The 16,578-nt window shown below is 42.4% G+C and overlaps 1 protein-coding gene across 4 annotated transcripts in view; it reads right to left on the reverse strand.

Annotated features, from left to right (window-relative positions):
• The window catches only part of rasgrp2 (RAS guanyl releasing protein 2), a 51,232-nt gene that overhangs the window by 12,968 nt on the left and 21,686 nt on the right, over positions 1 to 16,578 (reverse strand). For 3 of the 4 annotated variants that reach the window (XM_011487812.3, XM_011487811.3, XM_020711855.2), the window contains 7 exons: positions 15,688 to 15,804; positions 15,049 to 15,330; positions 10,165 to 10,239; positions 9,104 to 9,226; positions 6,844 to 6,959; positions 6,633 to 6,774; positions 510 to 546 (listed from right to left, as the gene is read on the reverse strand). In XM_011487812.3, the coding sequence (XP_011486114.1) occupies positions 510 to 546; positions 6,633 to 6,774; positions 6,844 to 6,959; positions 9,104 to 9,226; positions 10,165 to 10,239; positions 15,049 to 15,330; positions 15,688 to 15,804 (892 nt within the window). The remainder of the gene's footprint in view (positions 1 to 509; positions 547 to 6,632; positions 6,775 to 6,843; positions 6,960 to 9,103; positions 9,227 to 10,164; positions 10,240 to 15,048; positions 15,331 to 15,687; positions 15,805 to 16,578) is intronic. The other variant, XM_020711854.2, reaches the window with a different exon arrangement.

A 16,578-nucleotide genomic window follows, 5' to 3' on the forward strand; every position in this document is an offset into this window, starting at 1 on the left:
TCATCGGACAATAATATGCTTGATTAGTAACATTCTGCTGAACATTCGCCTACAGTAAAACACAGATTCTCATTATAATCATCCCTCACACTTAATGCCAAAAACTGTCTTTTCCCAGAGGAAATGAGCAGAGCCATGGGTCTGCGTGAAGCTAAAGGTCTGCAGGATGGATGGGGGGAGCTGGTGGAGCTTCCTGACCTGTGAGTGGACATTTCTAAATGAGCCAGCCTCTTCAAACACTGATCCAGGCTGCGGACTGCAAGGGCAAACGCCTTTTGGGCTCTGATGGAGTCTTTCCAGCTGGCTCTTTGAGGACAAGGCTGAAGCATTTCTGCCTGGACTTTGATGCTCTGCGTGTTGATGAGATGAAGTGTGCTTTCTTAGGAGTGTTGGGACTGATTGGGAAACCAAGGACGCCTTAAAGGATGTGTCTCTCACCGTAAACCGAGGCCTCAGAGATGAAACAAGACAAGCACTTACATCAAACCTTTAAGGAACTGTATTCTCACCTTTGCACTTGTATCCTTGCTTATAAAAGCCCCAAATCTGCAAAAGAAACAAGGGAGACATAGATGTTTATTGTATTGTTTTTTTGGTTAACTAAATGAGGGAAATGTTTAAAATCATCAGAATAACAGCGAATACAGAAGATATACTTTATTCTTCTGTTAAGTTACTGACAGCTCCAATCAAAGTGGTGCTTTTGCTGTTTTTAACATCTTATTGTGGCATTTTTATGATGATGGAGGACATCTATAAACTGCATTTCTGAGTATTTCTTTATACAAATAGTTGTAAATCAGAAACAGACAAAATTATTGTTGTTTTAACCCTTGTGCTATCCTATGGCGTCAAGGTGACCATTGACGTGTTCTCCCTACCATGAAGGTAGGGAGAACCACAAAGGTGGATAAAGGTAAAGAGGATTTCATGTAATCCATGGACACCAGTGAAGATCACAAATCATTGAAGTAAAAAGGTTCAGCGCTGTAGTGGGTCTAGATGACCCCACTCCCAATGTTAAAGTGCCTAAGATAGTACAAGGGTTAAAAAGGTTGTAGTTGTTGCAGTCAAACTACAATCAGCGGGCCATAAGCTCCCTGCTCTGCTCCATTCTGATCATCCACTGTCAGACCAATAGATCCATGAACGTCTTTGTTTTCCTGGTCTGAGCTGGAATCTGGATCCACACTGTGCAGCTGGATATTGTTTGATGTTTTTGTTTTACCGCTAATGTTAGGGACGTGTCCCACAGCCACTACGTACATTTTGCACACATTGCATGGATGAAAATTGGTCACTTGTGAATATGTGTGGAAAAAAAGTGAGAAAAGTTGTGGTCTTTACGTGAAACTTTTACAGATGTATCTGGAATGAACCACGTTAAAACCACAGAAGAAGTACAAATAAAACACGCAAAGAACACGTAAACCAACGTAGAACATGAACCATGTGATTATTGTGATGTTTATATGTAATTCATTAGTGATTCATGCATCAATTACGTCATTGTAATGTGATATGTTGGACGTTTACGTGATCTTAAAGTTATACATCGGTGGAACGTGGAACAGTCGTGGAAACACACATTTGCGTATGTCTCACAAAGGTTTTACGTTATAATTGCGTATAAACTACGTAAAATACGCATAAACTGTGTAATTCTCAACTGACCAAAAATTTTGAACATGTCAAAACTGAATTCTTGTAAAGACCTGTCAGCTGAAACCCTCGACGGACATCGGAGCATATCGACAAACACAAGAAATACGTATGGATGACGTAGATCAGGCATGGATCACGGATGACTGAAAATGGGCTAAATGTTTGCAGCGGCTGTGTGATACGGGGTTGGGGCTGTGAGGGACTGTAAGCTATCGGAAGAGAGTGCAAACAAAGGGATGATGGGAAATGAGGGGCATGCTTACTTCCTGCCAACTGTTCCACCCACATCACAGAGTTTCCAATGAACTCTTTCAGAAACTATGTCCTATAAAATCAGTTTTCTTGGCTAAAAACGGCATAATTGTTATTGAAAGACCACTGGGAGCACTTTGAAAATAGATCAAAAGAGGATTGGAGTGGGTCTCTAAGCAAAATAAAACGACCAAAGTGTGGCATGTTAAAAAGCTTAAGCTGACTGGAAAAGGTAAAATGTAAGGAAATGAGCATAAAAATCCTTCAGCACTTTGGTGAACCTTGTTCTGTTTAAAGTGCTTTATAAATAAAGTTGAGTTGAGTAAAAGGAAGACCATAACGTTAACTGCACTAGCTCAAATCAGAAAGGTACGAGTTGGTTTTGACTAAGGGGCTGAACAAAAATTAAGCTGTGTAACATGGAGGAGGTTCCGTTATGGTCTGGGCTGCTTTGCTGCTTTCAGAACCAGGTGCACTAAATCTGAAGACTTTTAGGTTATTTTGGAGCTAGATGAAGTGAAAAGTGTCCTTCGAGTTTCACTGTCTCATTAAACATCTGTGGGTCTTTTATAGCAGCAGTTCTACAAACGAGCGTCTGGTTCTAGTGATTCTATTCTCAGCTTAAATTTTTCTCGATTTGTTTTGGGGTTTTTTTCTTTCATCACTGGAGGAGGACCTTCAGTACTATCAACAGCTTTTGGACATTTATATTCTGACTGAAACACAGGGGGGGGGGGGGGGGCAAAGAGGCATTTAGTGGGGGTGGCAGGCAACGGAGATCAGGCAGAGCAGAGGAAGCGCGATGGCGGCGGGGGCAACAATGACATGAAAGGGCCAGAACTGGAGATCACAAACCGAACATCTAAGGAGGCAGAAATGTCCTGACCTCTTCACAAATACACAAACACACACACCTCAGCCACACAAACACACAAGCAGAGACTGAAGAACAAAGAGAAGGACAAAATTGTCGGCACAGCTCTGCTATAACTCGCCAGCTTTTCTGCCTCTGGCAGGAAAACTGCATCAGGAGCTGCTACTGACAGGTTCATTGGACCGCCCACCGTCAACCTTTTGGAACAATAAAACGCTTATAATGCAACGTTTAACTTTGACAGTAACATGTGTGACTCTTTTCTCTATCAACACAGACATGCACTGAAGCAGCTTTCTGTGAGTGACTGAACGCAGATGTTTTTCTTAAATATCTCCTTAAACACAAGCAAGACTGTTTTTACATTCGTTTTCTTTCCTTCAAAGACCCACTCTGACGAAAAAAGCCGTTTTTAAGATCTTCAGGATTAAAACTGCACTTCTGAGTATTTCTGTTTTTCAAATCACGATAAATCAAGAGCAGACGAAAAAAATGCTGTTTGAGAAAGCTCTCAGTAGTGACGCAGCACCTGAAGTGGGCGGGGCCAAATTCTCCTTGCTCCGCCCCATCCTCCTGTAGACAAATGGATCCATAACGTCTTTGTTTTCCTGGTCTGAGCTGGAATCTGGATCTAAACCGTACGGATGGATAGATGTGATGTCGGCCAGCACGTTTTGTCGCACCGCTAATCTTAGGTTGGGGGTGTGAGGGGCTGTAAGCTAGCAGGAGAGAGTGTAGCCAAAGGGATGATGGGACATGAGAGCAGGCTTACTCTGCGCCTACAGTCCCTCCCACACTCAGAAGTGAATCTCTGATGAACTCCTGCTACTCTGGAAAGGCTATGTCTTAGAAAATAACCTAGATTTTTGGCTAAAAACACCATAATCATAATTAAAAGAGCAATGGGACCCTTTAAGAAGAGATCTAAAGCTGATCGGATCGGGTCTTTAATAATTAAAGTTTGTGCCCGGCTGGAATTGTATGTCTTCCATGTATCGTAAAAGAAAAAGCCCTGGAACAATGTGCACTAGATTTGGACCACTTTGAAATCTTGTACCAAGTCTTTTCCTACTCTGAGTACATGTGCTAGCATCGGGTAGCGACAGTCCGGTGTGAACACCGTATGATCAACGTGCTATCAAGATTGCATGTTTAGCTAGCTCCTAAATGCACAAGCCCAGTGTGTTTGTTACTTCAGGCCTACATTTATGCTTAAACAGTTTCTGCCATTTTTTGGTAGCTTTAGTTTTCTTACTGGTGTTCATTCATGTTTTTAGTTTATTTGTCATGCTGATCCATAATGAGACATTGCCTCTGTTCTCTAATGAAACTGTGTCTCTGCAGCCCAGATCACCAGCTTTACTGTAAAAAAAACCAACCTTTTCTTTCCTTTTTTGAATTACAAACAGGCAGAAATCAAATCAGCTCCATGTGGCTTTTCTGTCAGGCGCGGAAACCCTGCGAAAGCAGACATGCACATCTCTCTATGATGAGAAAGGTGTTGAACTAATGTGACAGAAACTATACTATGATGAACGTCCTTTAGATGGGTGGATTTACAAGGAGATCCATCTTAATTGGAAAATTTGAATAGTAATTGAGAGGAAACCATTCCTTTGGTCTCGAGCCCAGCAGAAAGAGATTCATTTAAACTCAGAGTTTAGGTTCCAGCCCACGCTGAGAAAACAGGTTTTATTGTACGATAGACCAGAGAGAAAACACTAAAAATCCTTTTCGCAAATCACTTTTTGCCAAACTGACTATCAGGGTTTGCAGAGGAACAAAGACAGAACTGCTTTTTCAAAAGTATGATATGAATTTCAGTCCCAGAAATCCCATCAAATCAATCAAAAGGAAATGTTAAAAAACAAAATACAATAAGAAACTGGAAAAGGTAGATACTATGGATCATGACCTTTGACTTTTGAACATTGACTGTATCAGAGAACGGACTAAGCGAGTATGACGTCACCCATAACTCCGGCTCCAACCAAATGACGTTGACTCAGCCACCATTTTTCTAGCTCCATTTGGAGCCAGACAACGTCAGTGAGCAGTAATTGGTTCGAGTCGTCTGAGTCTACGTTTCTATGACAACCACTGTTGTCAAACAGGAGGGAGCTGGTTGGAAGTTCGCATCCCTTCCACTAATAACCGGCTCAGGAAAATCTGTCAATCAAACATTTCAAACGTTTGAGGTGGGGGCCAGTGGGCACCAACATACTTTTATTCAGGTGTCTGATTGGTCAGTTTATACTTTTGAACAACTTGCAATTAGGAAAATCTAATGTGAAATAATGAGGATTATCAAAACCATGTTAATAAAAGTTATCAGAGCAGAGACTGTTTATTCTGACCAATAGAATGAATAAGGAATAGCTGTTTGTTTCCCTACAGAAGTCTATGGGATTTTGGCTTCTTGGAGCCAGCAGGTACTTCCTGTCTAGAACGCCAGGGGGAGGGGTTACTCAGTCCAGTTCTCTTATACAGTCAGTGGCTTTGACATTTGAGTTTTTCAAAAGTACATACCTAACTTTTCCTTTGTTGTTTTTTTTTAACAATTTGATGTTCAATTGTGAAAAGTATTTTTGTTTTCTGATGTTTTTTTTATTTTACAGCTATCAAGGTGAGGCACATCAGTGATTGGATGATGACGTTTGTGCATCATTTTAGCTGAAGGTTAGTAGGCATGAAGTGATACTGGATATTCTTTCATTTTTTTAAACATTTCATTTTGATTTCCAGAAATTGCTTTTGTTTTTCAATACATTGTTTTTTTTCCTGTTTTTTTTAATGTGTTTTAGTTTCTGGAATTTTGATTTGATTTCTATAATGTAATGTTGCTTTTTTAACGATTTCTTTTGCTTTTTTAATTGTTGCTGTGATCTTTAAAAATGTCTCTGCGCCGTGTGATTTGTGGGTGTGCTTTGCACTTCAGGGCCACGTTAGTTGAGGCATAAAAACTCAGTATGGTGCACAGGGGGCTCGGCTTGGCTTGAGCAACATATTTGCCGCAACTGCTGAGAAATTCTGCAGGAAAATATTGTTTCTCTGCAGGTGCCAAACAGAGAAAGCAAAGCAAAGCGGCGAGAAGAGGAAGTGGCTTATGTGGCAACCTTTGCACAGTAACTTCAGAGGGAAGGCCTCCTCTTATCTTCCCCGGCCTTCTGTGCCAAAGTTCCCCTTGAGATGACTCCAGAATGTCAGCCTGAGTGCATCAGTGCACTGGAGTGTGTTAATGAAAGCCTAGAGATGCAGTCTGCGCCGGCATTACTTTGTGAGCGCTCTGCAGCCTAAATACAACCAAAGAAATGAATGTGAAGCCACCTCCGAGTCTCTGGCACCGTCCCCACGCTGACTCACTAAACATCAGATGTCTCCTCGGGGTGTTGTTCAGGGCGAGAGGACGCTCTCCCACGTACAAGCGCAGAGCCAACACTGCTACAGATGAGAGCAATCATTTCATCCAATTACCTTCCTCCCATATTTCCCAGCGCGCAGCTTCAGCAGCGAGAGGCTACTACCCAGAGTAATTGGCGTTGGCCTGATCTGACACTGAGAAAGCTCTGAGAGATGATCAATCATGGCTGTCTGGGAAAATAACGAGAAGTTTTGTGGCTGAGGAACGGCGCGATGAGTGCAAATGATTTTTGACCTTCTGAAACAAACTCCGACTCCTGCTTTTCCGCAGAGAATGATACTTTTGATGAAAGCCGATGAAAGGACCTTCCAGAAGACCTGCACATTTAATCTATAGACTGTCGCTGCAGTCACCGTATGTCCCTTTTAAAAGGGACGGATGCTGGGAAGAAAGAAAGAAAGGCAAATAAGATTGACTCACAAAGCCGGCGCAGTGCTCACAGAATGTGGGCTTCACATAGGTGGCTTCGGTGAAAGTGTGAATGAAACCCATCTTGCAGTTGAGCAGAGAGCTGGCCTTCATAAAGTAGTCGATCATCTCCTCCCTGCTGATCTTCCCGTCTCTGTGAGGGGAGACGAAGGTCAGACGGAAAGCCCCTCAAGCTCCTCGTGCATACAGAGCCAGCACTCACTGGTTCTTGTCCAGTTCCCCAAACTTGCTCAGGTAGGGAAAGTTGTTCCTGATCGCTTCGAATTCATCCCTGGAGATGTGCCCATCACCGTCGGTGTCGAAGTTCTTGAAGACCGACTGCAGGCAAAGAAGATCTGTCAGACCGATCATTGACACTATTTGCAGTATGTTTGCCCAAAACGTCCCTGTAAACGGCTGCATCTGTTATTTGAACTTTGCTGTGAAAGTTTGCTTTAGTGCTGAAAGCAACAATAACTGGCAAAACGAAAGGCTGCCTTCTTGTTTTGGCATCTCCATTTTTCACAGAAAGCTCTACTTTGCCAAAAAAGAAAAAAAAGAAGTTTTATAAAGTCATAATTTGTGTCAGTTTATATAAGATATAATATATATATTTTAGCAGGAAACGCGAGTGTCTCATCTTTAAAAACACATTTTCAAAGTATTTCTTTGGTTTAAATAACCAATTTTTATGGCTGGTTGTATAATATGAGGTTAAAATGAAACTTCCAAAGTGATCCCAATGGAAAAGACTTTTCTGGGGGGATTACAAGTTAATAGATTGGTTCGATGCATTCCCCATCGATGTGCTCTCAGGAAGTACTTTCACATCGACTTGACTTCAAGTGCCCACTTCCAAAAAAAGTCTGTGTAGACGCAGGTCAACCCGAAATTCTGTGTTCAGAAATTTCATGTTCATGTGTTGCTACGTCATTTTTGCAGTCCGGTTGCGGACTCTACGAACAAAACGGGTGTTTATTGATCGCGCGCTAAAATACAAAAAGAGGAAGAAGACCCTCACTGCCAGTCCTAGCTTGTCCTATGTGAACACCCGCATAGAGTGTTCTTGAACACGAAACACATGCCTACGTTCACGCTGGGCTCGAAAACACGTGGTCAATGAAAAGACTGTGTAGACCAACCTATAGGCCTACGCATTTAAAACTCTTGCATTAACGTGTCCTTACGCAACTTTTGATGTCCGTTTTTGGGCACTACCTGCAAAACGAGCCGCATTTGAACACACGTCAAAAATTAAACATGATGAATTTTGGCCAAACAGAGAGTTCAGTTTGGCAGTAATGAATGGTTACTATTCAACACCAAAGTACCAACTGTTTGAAAATTGATCATGGAGAAAAAATTAATAATTACGTTTTTTTTTGTCCGGCTGGAAAGAAGAAGACGCCTGGAGCGAGAGTCACCAGATTTGCACCGCTTTGACATTTCACACCAAGACTCCTGAAACTGTAGGCGCATGCGCCAGCATGGAGTGGCCACAGCGTACGGTGAACACCATATGCGTAACGCTCGTTCAAAAACTAGAGTTCAGCGCCATTGTAGCATAAGATTAGTAAAGCCAAAAACTGACCTCACCACAATATTCCATCACAGATGAATTACAAAAATATGTTGCCTGGAGTTTTAGCTGAGAACGAGTGAAGAGTTCACTTCGTTTAGGAATTATTAAGAATTTGGGGGGGTACTTAACACTTTCTACAGAAAATGGAAACTTCTACACCCAAAATGATTCCTGGCAGCATAGACTTTCCAGAACTCGTTCAAGTTCAACTTTTCAAGTCATCTCAAAATCATAATGCTAATTTGACGATAAAGTGATGATTGAAATTGAAGACATTATTTTTGTTTATGACACATGAAAGTTTTGTTGTATTTGTTAATCAGCCAGCTGGAAAACTGTGATTCTGATTTTTGTATGTCTGACCTTCTCTAGGTAAACTTTCTTTTATTCTGTTCCCCTTTTTCAATTAGCTCTTCAACTAATTTTAACTAGAAGGGGAACTAAAACCTGCCACAGAACTACCGGAGTAACCCCACGTCATTCTGAGACTCCAGACAAGTGTCTGTTTGTGTCTCTGTCAGGTTTTCACATCTGTTTTTCATTCAAATCATTTGATTGTGTCTACCCATGTGTTCCTTTACACACCTTGGGCTCCATGAGGCGAATACTCTTCTGTCTAGTCAAAGCACCTACCCTTAGTGAGGGATACAGAAAGTTGTTTTCTAGCAGATGCAAGTCTCCGTTTCAGCAGATTTTTGTTGCATTGAGGCGTGTTTGTTATGCTGCAGCACTGCTATGATCCCAACAGCATGAATCATTAAACAAAACTAGTCATAATGTATTTGTGCAAGGTTCAGGTTAGAAATGGTTGGAGGGAATCCAAAAACCATCATATGGTTAAATTTCTAATTTTAGAATCCAAACATGAGCTGTAGACGTGTGACGGCGTGCAGACGCCCACCTCCACCATCTTCTCTATGTGTATCTTGATGATGGTTGGGTCGGCGTTGGGCTTCACTGACACAGCCCACTCATCGATCACAGTGGGGGTGGGTTCAGGGGCGGGGGCTGGGCTGGAGTTTTGCTACGGAGTAAAAAAACACAAAAAGTAAGGCGTGTCCTTCAAAACTGCACTTGTGAAATCATTTCTAACTGGAACTCATTCTGCAAAATATTTGATATCCAAATGAATGCTCTGAATAATTTTGGAATAAAATAGATATCAAGTCGTTTTTCTTTTCGCAAGTTTATATTTGAGGCCATAAAAGTTGTTTGAGTGAAGATTCAATTGAAGGTAAAACTTTTATTTTTCTCAAAAATGTGCATTTTATGAACTTTTATTAATAAAAACTGTTTTAAAAACTGCAAAAGCAGAACCATTGAACCAGCTTCTGTTTGCCGCAGATTAGAAAGTAAGTAAGCGTCATTTGTTGATTTCCAAGTGCTTTACAGAGTGAAACAAGAACAACACAATACAAACCAACAAATTCAATAAAACAGAGTGAAAAGCAATTTAGCTCAAAGCTTTTTGGAAAAGGAACGTCTTCAACTGTTTCTTAAAAGATTCAACTGAATCGGCCACCTGCAGAGAGAAGTGCAGGGCATTCCAGGCGCTTCGGCCTGAAAAGCGCCTGGTTATATTGCCGATATAAAGTTATATTGCCGAATCTTGACTGCAGCGGTGGTACGGCACATCGTCACATTACCATGACAAGGTGCCACACCACGTAACAAATAGTCCACTTTTTGTGAAAGAAGCGATCCAATTCGGAAAAAATAACAAGAATTAAGGACTAAAAACTGGTTGATATTTATTCCTTTTGTAAGTGACCATGGCATAAGCAGGTTAATGGCCTTTGAAGTTTGCATTTTCACTTTTTAATGCACTTCGCGTCGTGTCGGACTGTTCAGGCTTCCACGGCGTGCGTTAAAAAGTGATAATGCACAATTCGAAGGCCATTAACCCGTACTTGTGCAGAGCTCCTGCAGGACGCAGCTGGTCCGGGCGGGTGCAGCACTCACCGCTGTCTTCCGGGGTTCTCTCAGCAGAGACATCTGGTAGATCTCCTCCTCTGTGTGGTACTGGTCCAGGGAAACCTGCACAGACAACTGGAACGTCTCAGACTTTGATGGGAACAATCATTCTCAGCTTCTGGTAACTCGTATCAGCTTTTTTTGTGGGGGTTGGCGGTTTCTGAGGACAGAACTTTAAACAGTTTTTCTCTCGTGGGTTTCCACATCTGTTGATGAAAAAAGGGGCTGAACCAGAGGAAGTCTTGTTTTTGTCCCTATTTTAACAGAAGGTCTCACAGCCTCATGTGTTGCAGCACAAGACGCTGCAGAAAGAGGTTTTTATTCCTAGTTTGAACTTTTTGTTCCGGTTCTCTGCCAACTGGAACCTTTGATTCTGATCATGTGACGATGTGCTTCATCCGTCCACAGCATCAATCTGAGTATTTACGTTCAATCTTAGATGTGTTATTTTTTTGTGTGGTTCTTCCTGCTAACATGTGAATCTCGGAAAGTCTTTTTTTTTGGTAATCCGATCCTGCATCCGATCAGGGGGGCTGGAATCCCTCCTTCATCACCTGACCCCATGCAGCTGCAGGGTCGCTTCTAACAATCTCGTTAACCAACAGCAGCCGGAGGAAGTTGAAAGCCAAACAAACCGGTAAATAGGGTGCAGAGAGGGCCTGTTTTTAGGAAAATCAAAAACCTGTGTCGTTTTCTTGGACATAATTTCTGCAGAGCAGCAGGAGTTCATCAGAAATTTGCCTCCGAGTTGTAAGATGGGGGGTGGGTGTTGATTATAAGATGCATCCATTCCGATTCATAAACAATTCTGAATCGTTCTATGACTTTTAAATAATCAATGTTCAGGACATTACTGTGACTTAAAGTAGAAGTAAAAAACGGAACTAAACACGGAGCATTTTTCACTCGGACATTCTTGAAGAGCACACAAACATGGCTGCCCTTCCAGATCACGTCATCCGACCCGCTCCAACTTCGCTCGAAGCCTTTTGGCTTTTATAGCGTCTACGGTCAACTGGCTTTTAAAGGTGTGTTCGTTCTTTCTCAACAAAATTGAATATGCAGAGAACACAAGAACTTAATTGTGTGTGAAACGTTATCGTACGGTTCCATCCGGAGGAGGAAGAGGGGAGAAACCGCTTGGTTGCTACTGGCGTGAGTGTGGCTTCAAAAGCTTCTGCTGCGAGCTCTTCCAACGGTCCAAAATGCTAACTTCCACCTTCGTTGGGAAAGGCTAACCGAATAACAACTTGTATTCTGTGCAGGTCAATTATTGAAGGTTGAGGGGTTTTCCCTTTTAAATGCTGTGAAAAAATGGTTACCAAATGAAATATTTTTCATGCCAGAATTTTTTATGTTCGTAATAAAAGTTAAACAAGTCTGTAGATCCTGTGTTTTCTTAAAAATGCACTTTGGTGGAGAAAAGTAAGCAGAAGACATGTGGTGTCTTGTGGTAAAAACAAAAAAAAATTCCTGAAAAATGCAGATTCCGGTTGCACTGATAATCGTGTAGCCCCTTGCAATTGGACTAAGTGTGAACACCTGGCCCACAACCTTATTGTGGAAGGGCAAATGTGCTAATATAGGTTCTGGGTCGGCGGGTGCCCTTCCTGCCTGCTGCTTTCTGCTCCACTAAACTAGGGTAGAACACAACGTACTAAGAAAACCCAACATTTAGACGCCATTTACTAGCTAGCTCATTAAGTGTAATATTCCGTTAATTGGCAAAAAAGAGGGAGTTCATCAAACAATCTGGACTTAATAAAGTCTGTTTTGATTACAGGGGTAACAAACACTAAAGCTGATAATGAGGTCATAGACTGTTTGCGTAGTTACAGTGTGTTGTATGCAAACGATCCCACTAGTGCACTACACAAAAACTGGACCGATGAGCCGATCTTTTTCGGTTTGCAAGCTTAGAGAGTTTCAAACGTGGTTGTGTCAAGGTTTTCAGGCATCCTGGTGTGGCCACAGCAACAGCCAGGAGCAGGAAGCAGCAGGCAGGAAGTGCACCCGCCGACACGGAACTTGTATGCAATTGGCACTTTCACAATAAGGGCATTGGCCAGGTGTTCACACTTGGTCCAATTGCAATGGGTTGCAATGTTTTTATAATTGAATTGCTGCTTCATGAATCGAATCAAATGGCGAGGTGCCTGAAGATTCCCACCCCTACCGAGTTGTGGGCGGGACTGTTGGCGCTGACCCTATTTCCCATCATCCATCTGTTTACATGCTGTCCTGCTAGCGTTCAGCTCCCTATCATCAAAAAAATGAGCAATATCGGAGCTATCCAGTCTCCAGTTTTGATCCAGATCCCAGCTCAGACGTGGAAAACAAAGAAACAAACTAATCTATTTCTCTGCGTCAGAATGGAGCGGAGCAGCTCCTGATTCACCATCATTTGAAAAAAGAAGTATAAATTTAAGATTAATTTTCCTAATATATGTCCTCCATTGTCAGAAAAATGCCACAAGAAAAGGTGAAAAAGCATTTTCATCAGAGCGGATCTTTGAAGGATGATGGGAGTGGCGACGGATTAAACCCACATTCTATAGACGACACATCCTACAGCAGCGTACGGTTTCCCCCCTTTGCTTTCCAACCGTTTCCTCTCTTTGTTTTATCCAATCCATTCAGCAGGAACGATGAGAGGCTTTTCATTTGGTTTGGCCTCTGGTTTAACCCATTAAGGGGTAAATATTAAACTTGTTAAACGAAGAAGAGAATAAATCAACCTGTTTGACTTTGACTTCTGTTTCTTTCTGACTTTTGAGGGATTTATTGATTTTCTCTCCATCTTATCAAGTCATCCAAGTGGGAGTTGAGCTCGATCAATTCTGGCTAGCTACCGCATAATCGAGTATTGACTGTCCGGCAGACTTTCCTGGTGGCTTTCAGACTCAAAACCTGCTAAAAAAAACTGCTATATTGTTTTTCCTGGAGGGGGGAGGGTCAAAAGGAAGTCCGGCTGAAATCTCACACCGGCGGCGTAATTGATCTCCTGGGACTGTTTAAGCTCTGCTCCTACATCCTACATGGAATAGTGACACACAGGAGCTGAGCCAGAACACAAGAGGAATCACTGCCTTTGAAAGTTTAGTAAAATTGACTTTAACAATATGTTAAAATTCTGGGAATTCCCCCAAAATGATTTACAGTAGGAGTTGCACTGCTGTCATATTAAAAGCTGAACGGTTTCCTGCACAAAATGTTTCTCTCCTTCCAGAGCAGCTTGACAGAAAGCGCTTTAGTCCTTAAGCTCAGCTAAAAGAACTGACTAGAAGTTTCCAATTTAAAGTTCCTCTGGTGGAACTGATTAAATCCCAGCAAGCTCCTCTCATCTCCTTCTGACTCTGCTTTTTTTTTGTTGTTTTTTTTTTTACGGTGAGCTTAATCCTTGTCTGACTTCCACGGCATCTTGTCCTCATCTGTCCGTCTCTGTCTTGATCTGTGCGTCTCCCCTCCAGCTCAGTTCTAACGCCGTGTTCCACAAAGACGAGTTAAAGTCACAGACTCACCCCCGAATCAGATCCTTCACCTTTCACATTAACACAATTATTTCATGTTGCAGACAATGAGAGTCATTTCATCATCAAACGGCTGCTGATTAGTCCGGCTTTCCACTTCAGGAATAATTGTGCCGCTCCTCTTAATGCCTACGTTGGTCCTGACCTGACAGGTGAAGGTCATGTGGAGCTCTGCGGTGCCGAAAATCCATACTTCTGTACTTTTTAGACAGTTTAAGAAGTAATCTCTGGAAAAAAAGGGACTATTTTGTTCTTGTTTGTGAAGAGTTGCTTTATGTTGCTACCTTTGCTTCCTTTTCCTCCTCGACAGGAAGCACATTTCATTTGTACTCTGCAGCAGGAGATATATTTGCAGTACTATCTTACTTTGTCAAAGAAAAGGCATTAATGGAAGTTTTTGTTCACCCAGATTTCAGGGTAATTCAATCTGATCATGCAATTTGAAAATACTTTTGCACCTTAGAGGACAAATGACGATTCAAAATGACATTTTCTAAATAAAATTTTGAATACAAACAAAACCAACTGAATTTTTATATTATCGTGAATTTTTGAACTACCACTTTTAAATGAAAATGTATTTTGCTAAATACTATTCAGTCTTGAATTTGGTCATGCATTTAGAAATTCACTTTTCAATATTAAAACATGACATTCCAATGCATGCTTTGCTTTAATTCAGTGAATTCAATTCTATAGAATTTTAATGTGCCATGATGTTTTAGTTAAAAATTCCAAACTAATCAGTGTCATGCATTTTCATAATTTTGGGTGTCACCCAAAAGTAAACTAAAAGCTCTTTAGTTTTGCTTTTTTCTGGCTGTGTTGCATTTATTTTGACACAACAACACAGTGGCAAATTTAGCTGTATTTGAATTTAACTGACTTTAAAATAGCAAAAAGTGAATTTAAATGTTCCATGGCTTTTAGATGGTCTTATCTGGTTATTTATTTTATGTATTTACATTTACTTGTATATATTTAAACATCTTATCTATTTTTACCTTTCTTATGATTTTATCCCGGTGTGTCCATATGTAATCTGGCATGTATTTTTGAATTTCAGATGAAATAGTTAAACTCAAGGAAACGTAAACTTTTGTGACTGTACTGCACGGTTCTGTTCGTGCCGGTTTTTCGCCTTCGTGTGACAGATTCCTCCCAGCTGGCTTCACCGCCGTGTGATCCAATCACAGCAGAAGGAGGTTGTCGGTTCAGAAAAGGTGTTTCTGCCCCCGTTTCATTTCCCGAGTGCGCCATCAGGGACTGCAAACTCACAGCACGATTCTAGGGTCTGAATTCAGGGAGGAATAATTCCACAACACACAGACGCCGGACTCACAGTGAGCAGGTTCAGCAGGTCCGTGTTGGCGTCGATGTTAGGCGGGGTGTTCTGGATGAGCGCCAGCTCCTGGAGGATGGTGTACAGCTGCTGGGCCTTCGTCAGGTTGACCCGAGTCTTGTCTTTGTCCGCCCAGTCTGGCAGCGCCACGTGTACCGCTATCAGGTCCTTCAGGTGCACTCCCAGAATGGGGAACCTGAACCCTGAGCACTCAGAGAAACGCTTGCGGTAGTGACTGTAGTTTCCACAGGATGTGACCAGTTCAGTTAAGCTGTTGAACACCTAGCATGGAGGAGAAACATGGTACTATTAGACGGGACTGATATGAGACTTGTGAGCCAAAACCAGAGTGAAACTCTTCCCCAGATGGACTAACATAACTGAAGATACACTGTAAACTGTTAAATCCAACTTTTTGGCCACGTGGCTCAAATACACAGTTCTAAAACTGCACTGTGTAGGAGTTGTGGGCACAGATAAGCAGCTTGGCCGCTCTGGCAGAGATGTGGACTTCTTCTGAACACAGACTCAATCTAACGTAAGCTAAGTCCTTTGACACGCGGCGAACATTGGATTTCTGACTGGGGGCGCCTGAAATAGATCGGCAGTGGCAGAGCGGGTGGAGGCAGCCTTCTGCACCTTGTTGGTCTCCGCGCTGATGTGAGCCTGGGTCTCTTTGAGGCGAGAGATGGAGCTGTTGCTGAGGCCGCCCACCACCGCCATCAGGGTGTTGAAGTTCTGCAGCTGCAGCAGCTTCTGTCGATGCGAAAGGGGGAAAAGTTGAAGATAAAAAAAACAGGGAAGGGGGGGGGGGGTGGAAGTGTACATCACTGCCAAAAAGAGGAAACAAGAGGATGATGGTGACGTTTCAGAAACATCAGTAAGCTTTGAAGGGTTAAAGTGTGCAACAGCATTCAAGTGGTTTATTTTCTCTCCTTTTTACATCAAACTTTACTCCGGGTGAACGGCTCTCTGCAGGGCGTCTTACTGCCCTTTAGCCTGCTGGCGTCCCCCTGAAAATCAATGGGGTCGCAGCTGTGTGGGAGGGCCGCCGCAGGGGACTATTTGATCCAGCTCAAACTCCTTTCACAATCAATTTGTAGAGCACTGTGAAAGGCAAACCCCCCCTTTGCAAGCTTTAGCGGCGTCACGTTTGCCGTCAATGAGTCTTGGGAAACGTCTTACGGTGGCCTGGTTTGGATTCACGACAAAGTAAAACATCAAACACATTCGGGGACGACAGGCTTTCCAAGGCTGCCGGTGTCTGCTTCTCAACGGCCACAGACACTGGCAAAGACAGCAAGACGTGAAGAAATTGTCGTAGAGAAAGTGTGTTGATTTAAAATGACAGTCGACAGTAAAGACACACAAGGTGTTTGTGAAGCGCACCCCATGGGTGGCGGTGATGGGACGGGACACCCTGAGGGAAGATTTAGAAATGTCAAGTCCTCACACACTGCCATCTGTGCTGCCTTTAAGCACATGACCTGACACCAGCTCTGATGCAATTTCTAAAACATTAAAGCAGTT

Source organism: Oryzias latipes, chromosome 18, assembly GCF_002234675.1.
Source record: "Oryzias latipes chromosome 18, ASM223467v1".
Lineage (NCBI taxonomy): Eukaryota > Metazoa > Chordata > Actinopteri > Beloniformes > Adrianichthyidae > Oryzias > Oryzias latipes.